This window comes from Nicotiana tabacum, chromosome 18, assembly GCF_000715075.1.
Source record: "Nicotiana tabacum cultivar K326 chromosome 18, ASM71507v2, whole genome shotgun sequence".
NCBI lineage: Eukaryota > Viridiplantae > Streptophyta > Magnoliopsida > Solanales > Solanaceae > Nicotiana > Nicotiana tabacum.
In genome coordinates this window covers 157115240-157122707 of record NC_134097.1, presented here as the reverse complement: position 1 = coordinate 157122707, position 7468 = coordinate 157115240, and the positions used below count along the sequence as shown (strand labels likewise).

The 7468-nt window shown below is 37.2% G+C and overlaps 1 protein-coding gene across 1 annotated transcript; it reads left to right on the top strand.

Annotated features, from left to right (window-relative positions):
- The first annotated feature begins 314 nt into the window (after positions 1 to 314).
- Positions 315 to 2427, top strand: LOC107785648 (feruloyl CoA ortho-hydroxylase F6H1-3-like). The gene is made up of 2 exons (XM_016606995.2): positions 315 to 885; positions 1772 to 2427. The coding sequence occupies exons 1-2, from the start codon at positions 380 to 382 to the stop codon at positions 2346 to 2348; spliced, it is 1083 nt and encodes a 360-aa protein (XP_016462481.1). The 5' UTR covers positions 315 to 379; the 3' UTR covers positions 2349 to 2427.
- Positions 2428 to 7468: the final 5041 nt, after the last annotated feature.

Sequence of the window (7468 nt, the reverse complement as noted above, 5' to 3'; positions counted from 1 at the left end):
ACATATCCGAACCATCTAACGGGCAACAAATTATACGCAGTAGCAAACATAAAGTGCAATTGAACCTAATAACAACTTGATTTTTGACTCATTACAAGGTTGAAACTTTTTTCTTCAAACGTGAGAAAACTGAACAACTAGTAAAACAGTACAAACTTTATACATGTACCAATCACTTTAATTTGCCGCATGATTTAGCTGACTATAGAATTTTTTGTCTTCAAAGACTTTCATATCATGGTACATAGCACCAAATTTTTGCCTATAAATGCATGTAAATCTAAACGAATAAATCATCAAATTCTACTGCCAAACTTTGAATTACCCATACCATTTAAAACCCTACTTCTTTTTTCTTGATTTACTCTTAAACTACAAAATGCCTACTACATTGTCCTCAAATTTTTCCAACAATATTAAAGAATTTGTAGTAAATGAAGGCAATGGAGTAAAGGGTTTATCAGAATTAGGACTTAAAACCCTACCAAAACAATATATTCAACCACTCGAAGAACGAATTACTACGAGCACAATAATCGTCGATGATTCTATCCCGATCATCGATATGTCCAATTGGGACGAAAATAATACTAAAGTTTGTGAAAAAATATGTAATGCAGCTGAAAAATGGGGATTTTTTCAGATTATTAATCATGGAATTCCCCTTGAAGTTCTTGATGCTGTTAAGGATGCAACTTATAGGTTTTTCAGACAGTCTGCAGAGAAGAAGAATAAGCATTCTAAGGAAAATTCAACAACAAATAACGTAAGATATGGAACAAGTTTTACACCTCAAGCTGAAAAAGCTTTGGAATGGAAAGATTATCTTAGTCTTTTCTATGTTTCTGATGATGAAGCTGCTGCCCTTTGGCCTTCTGCATGCAGGTTCGTATAATTTAACGTAGCGTTTAAATTATAGTATGTATTAATAGCGTAAAAAAATATTTATACAATTACCAGTGGCGAAGCCAAAAATATTTCCAAGGGTTTTCAAATTTGAAAGAAGTAAAAAAAATTCCCGACAAAGGGTGTTTAATATATGTTATATACTTTTAAAACTAATATTTATCTATATACACAATTAATTTTTTCCGACGAAGAATGGTCAATTGACTATCCTTACTAGAGTGTAGCTTCGCCCCTGCAATTAGCTAGTCATTTGTAAGGTATTTGTATGTAAATTGATACATATGTGATAATATAACTCTAATACCACTACCTTTATTCTATTTTATGTGATAATTTTTCATTTTAATTACTCCATTCCAGAAAAAATTTACCTTAGTATTTAGAAACAACTTATTTTAAATTTCCCATTTTATTCTTAATGACTTGATTATACTGTCATGACATGTATAAGACCACGAGTAATTCCAAAAATCTTTCCTCTTTTTTGTTTTAAATTTATTCGGTGGAAAAAGAAGTAAAAACAGCATTAAGGTTTTTCATATCGGACTATACAAAAATTTGTTTTCTCTTTGTTCAGGACTGCTTACAGTAAGTCAGTAGTTTGACTTGGACAAGTTGACAAGACTAACTGTACAAGTCATATTATGCATCATTTATTTGCATTAGAAAATTATCTTCTGCTTCACCTCGGGTCAATAAAGTACTCGTAGAATAAAAGAAAGATATTTTTTTTTTTAAAACCGTTCATGCATATTTATATATCTATCAATCATCTTATTAAGAGAATAACAGAAAATTTATTATTAAATTATTTATATAAAAATATACCTTACGTTGACTAAATAGTGTATTGTTCTTGCAGGGATGAATCACTAGAATTCTTGAGAAATTCTGATATTGTAATCAAGAAACTTTTGAAGGCACTTATGAAAGGACTAAACATAAATCAGATAGACCAAACTAAAGAATCACTTTTAATGGGTTCAAAAAGGATTAATCTTAATTACTATCCTAAATGTCCTAATCCTGAATTAACAGTGGGAGTAGGTCGTCATTCTGATGTTTCAACATTAACCATTCTTCTTCAAGATAATATTGGAGGACTTTACGTAAAAAAATTGGACAGTAATTCTTGGGTTCATGTCCCACCAATTGATGGAGCAATTGTGATTAATATTGGTGATGCACTTCAACTTATGAGTAATGGAAAATACAAGAGTATTGAGCATCGAGTTATGGCTAATGGATGCAATAATAGGATTTCAGTGCCTATTTTTGTAAATCCTAAACCTAATGATTTGATTGGTCCTTTGCCTGAAGTGATTAAGAATGGAGAGAAGGCAATTTACAAGCAAGTTTTATATTCAGATTATGTCAAGCATTTCTTTAGAAAAGCTCATAATGGAAAAGAAACTGTTGATTTTGCTAAGATTAATTAAAAAAAAGATGGTTGTGTTGGAAAAATAACTAATATTTTTTATACTAATTAAGGTAATGTTTTTCCTAATTCATTTGTTTTCATGTAATGTGAAACGTTATTTTGTTTGTAATAAAAGTTTGATATGTATTGTATTATCACTAAATAAATATTTAATGTTTTTTTTTCAATTACGTTTCTCGTAATTCACTTGCAGCTATTGTGGACTTTTGTTATGTTTCTCATAACAATGATTACTAAAATGGAAAAACAATTTAAGAGAGAAAGTTTGATATTAATCCAGTCTAATTTTGAATTCCTCAAAATGTTAGTTCTCCATTCCCCACCACTTAAACAAGAATCAAATTCGCACAACTTCGAACTTCTAGTTTTTAGTTTAACAACTTACATTCATTTTATTACCTTAGTTCGGTCCACACATGTAATTAGTGTTTAAGTAATTTCAAGCTTATAAAATTGTGAAGTAAAATAGTATATCATTATTTTACCAATATTACTTAAAATTAGTCTAACATGCCTAGAATACCTATTTAGATTTTATAAATAATTATTTAGGATGAAACACATCCCCCACGTTCCTATAGTAAACATGCTAAAGGCCCGGGATGTGTTGTGGATTGGGTTTGGAAAAATGACATTGTATAGCCGCTACTAAAATATTAGTCAAAAAAATACATATTTTTGTATATATATAACAACAGCGATCCAGTGAAATCTTACTAGTGGGATTTGGGGAGGGTAGTATGTACGCAGACATTACCCTACCCCGAAGGGATAGAGAGGCTGTTTCCGAAAGACCCTCGGCTCAAGAGGACAAAAAGACAAAAGGAGACTATTAGTATCACACATAAATCATATGAAAAATAGGAACAACATGGAATCGAGAACACAGATGCAAAGCAAAAGCGATATCTAGTAAATAGGTCAGCCACTGAAAAGCAAAATAGTAAGACACGATATTGCCACTAGCTATCTTAGACAAAACCCTACCAGATTAGTCTCACAACGGTACGAAACAAGGCAAGACTCAACTACCTCATAACCTACAACTCTAATACTCGACCTCCACATCTTCCTATCAAGTGCCAGGTCCTCGGAAATCTAAAGCATCGCCATGTCCTGCCTGATCACCTCTCCTCAATACTTCTTCGGTCGCCCTCTACCTCTTCTCATGCCATCCACAACCAGCCGCTCACACATCCTTACCAGGGCAACTGGGCTCCTCCTCTGTACATGCTCGAACCATTTAACCATCGCTTCCCGCAGCTTGTCATCATTGGGAGTCACGCACACCTTCTCCCGAATATCATCATTCTTAATCTCATCCATCCTAGTGTGTCCGCACATCTACCTCAACATCCTCATTTCTGCTACTTTCATCTTCTAGATATGTGAGTTCTTGATAGGCCAACACTCAGCTCCGTACATCATGGTCGGTCTAACCACCGCTTTATAGAATTTATCTTTGAGTATCGATGACACTCTCTTGTCACACAGGACTCCAAATGCTAACATGCACTTCATCTATCCTACCCCAATACGGTATGCGATATCCTCGTCGATCTCCCCTCCCTATTGGATAACCGACCCAAGGTACTTGAAGTTGTCTCTAGTTGGGATGACCTGTGAGTCAAGCCTCACATCCACGCCCACTTCCCTCGGTTCAGTGCTGAACTTACACTCCAGGTATTCCATCTTCGTCCTGCTCAGCTTGAAAACCTTAGACTCAAGAGCTTGTCTCCAAACCTCTAGCCTCTCGTTAACACCGACTCGCAACTCATCAATCAGAACTATGTCATCGGTGAATAACATGCACCATGGCACCTCCCCTTGAATATGGTATGTTAACGCGTCCATCACTATGGAGAATAAAAATGGATTGAGCGCAGAGCCTTGGTGTAACCCCATAACAACCGGAAAACAGATGGAGTAGTTGTTATGCTAACGTCCTCTAATGCCATAAGAATTGATGGATTCGTCGCTTTTGATATATATATTTTTGGTAGAAATAAAGTATCGTTGATTAAAGTTTTTAAAGCGGTTTATAAAGATGGTAGATTCGAATTAAAACTGCCAATTGTCTTAAATTTTAGGATTGTTTAGATATTAGATCTGATACTTAGGTTCTTTCATGGCGTCTTAGTAAACAAAACACTAGTAGAGTCTTGGTTATGATCACAAGTATTAAAATACAGTTAGACCTTTCTATAAGAGTCATCATTAATAACAACACTTTATTATAACGGTCAAGTTATTATTGGAACCAATTTATTATGTTATGTTATAGTACTATTTGTTTTCTATAACAACATTTCACTACAGCGACAAAAAAATATCGGAACAGACGGACGCTTATTGAGAAGTTTGACCGTATATATTAATCACTCTCCAATAATATATTTCTATAATTTCTTATATTTGGTGAAAAGAATGAGACCTTCTAGAGCTCTGTAATCACTTTTTTACTAGAGCAATCTCTATCATTTTTTCAAACCTCTTTTTTATTTTTATATGCCGTAGTTTATGGGAAAGAAAAAAAAAGAAGCAGACAGCAGTGGATTTTCACATAAATTTTATGGGTCTAGTACATTGAATGGAATGGTCATAAATTGACTGAACTTGAGGGAGAAGTGGTAGAATTCTGTTAAAAATCAAACACTCTATTACCAAGAACCTAACAAATGTAGTGAATAAAATTACGAGAACTACGACTCTAATAAAATCAAGACTCTAGACTCTTGGACTCGCGGGGAATCAATTTCGCATTCTAATTAATAAGAACTTAAGAAAAATTTATAGATTGGAAATAGGAAAAAATTGAAAGGAAAAAAAAAACAAAGTCCAAGATAGTTGGGCAGCCAGCCTGGCATTCTTTTAAATTCTCTAATATAAACTGATGAAATAGTGTAAGACATCAAATTATAATTGTACACTTTATAAAATTTACCTTTGAGTATCGGTGGCACTCTCTTGTCACACAGGACTCCAAATGCTAACCCGCACTTCATCTATCCTACCTCAATACGGTATGTGACATCCTCGTCGATCTCCCTTCCCTATTGGATAACTGACCCAAGGTACTTGAAGTTGCCTCTACTTGGGATGACCTGTGAGTCAAGCCTCACATCCACGCCCACTTCCCCCCGCTCAGTGCTGAACTTATACTCCAGGTATTCCATCTTCGTCCTGCTCAGCTTGAAAACTTTAGACTCAAGAGTCTGTCTCCAAACCTCAAGCCTCTCGTTAACACACTCGCGACTCATCAATCAGAACAATGTCATCGGCGAATAGCATGCACCATGGCACCTCTCCTTGAATATGGTGTGTTAACGCGTCCATCACTAGGGAGAATAAGAATGAACTAAGCACAGAGCCTTGGTGTAACCCCATAACAATCGAAAAATGCTCAGAGTCGCCTCCTACTATCCTTACCCGAGTCTTAGCCCCATCATAAATATCCTTAATCGCCATAATGTAGGGAACCGACACACCTTTTGCCTCCAAGCATCTTTAGAGAACTTCTCTAAGAACCTTCGTCATATGGTTTCTCTAGGTCAATAAATACCATGTGCAGGTCCTTCTTCCTATCTCTGTACTGTTCTACCAACCGCCTAACAAGGTGTATAGCTTCCGTAGTAGAACGACCTGACATGAATCCAAACTAGTTGTCAGATACAGACAGGGACATCCTCACCCTCGCTTCAACCACCTTCTCCTACACTTTCATGGTATGACTCAGTAATTTGATACCCTTATAATTGTTACAACTTTAGATATCATATTTGTTCTTATACAATGGAACCACCGTACTCCACCTCCACTCATCCGGCATCCTCTTCGCTTTAAAAATAATATTGAACAACCCAGTTAACCACTCCAAGCCTGCTCTCCAAACACACTTCCAAAATTCCGCTGGAATCTTGTCAGGCACGATCGCTCTGCCCCTACTCATCTTACTCATAGCTCTCACAGCCTCCTCAACCTTGATGCGCCTGCAGTACCCAAAGTCACAGTGACTCTCGGAATGCTCCAATTCACCTAGTACGATATCACAATCCCCTTCTTCATTCAAAAGTTTATAAAAATAAGTCTGTCATCTCTTCTTAATCTGGGAATCTTCCATCAATACTCTACCATCGTTGTCCTTGATGCATCTCACTCGATCCAAATCCTGAGCCTTCCTCTCTCTCAACTTGGCCAGCCAGAATAACTTTTTCTCCCCACCCTTTTCCCCCAGTTCCTCGTACATATGACTATAAGCCGCAGTCTTTGCCTCCATGACCGCCAGCTTAGCTTCCTTCCTAACTACCTTATACCTCTCCATGCACGCTCGCCTCTTCTCCTCACCTATGCTCTCCACTAACTTCAGGTACGCCTCCTTCTTCGTTTCCACTTTACCTTGGACCACTTCATTCCACCACCAGTCTTATTTGTGCCCGTAGAGACGCCCGTCGAGACCCCTAACACCTCTCTCGCAGCCTTCCTTATACAGTCTTCTGTTGTTGACCACATAGTGCTCGCGTCACCACTGCTCCTCCAAGCTCCCATAGCCGATAGCCTCTCCTCAAATTCTTGGGCTTTATCCTTAGTTAAGTACTCTCCACCTGATTCTCGGTCTTCCTCGAGCAGACTTTTTCCTCTTCTTTAACATAATACCAACGTCCATCACCAAGCGTCTATGCTGTGTCGCGAGTATCTCACCTGGAATCACCTTGTAATATTTGCACAACCATATGTCACACCTCCTAAGGAAGAGATAGTCAATTGGAGTCTTCGTTACCGCATTTTGAAAAGTAACCAAATGCTCCTCCCTCTTTGGAAAGGTAGAGTTCGTAATCACCAACTCAAAAGCCTTAGCGAAGTACAACAACGAGGTACCTCCTCCGTTCCTTTCCCCAAAACCGAAGCCTCCATGCACCTCGATATAATCGCCTGCGGTCGACCCAATATGACCATTGAAATCCCCTCTTATGAATAGCTTATCAGCAGGCTGAACCTGACGCACAATCTCATCTAACCCCTCCCAGAAACACCGTTTAACCTCCTCATCTAGGCCTGCATGCGACGCATAGGCGCTAACGACTTTAGATTGCACTCTCCAACTACTAACTTAATAATCAT

What these genes read in the sequence shown, in the direction of transcription:
- LOC107785648 (XM_016606995.2), top strand. Translation starts at nt 380, where the DNA reads ATGCCTACTACATTGTCCTCAAATTTTTCCAACAATATTAAAGAATTT. An exon ending in CTTTGGCCTTCTGCATGCAG is followed by an intron (nt 886 to 1,771) that starts GTTCGTATAATT and finishes TTGTTCTTGCAG; the next exon opens with GGATGAATCACTAGAATTCT.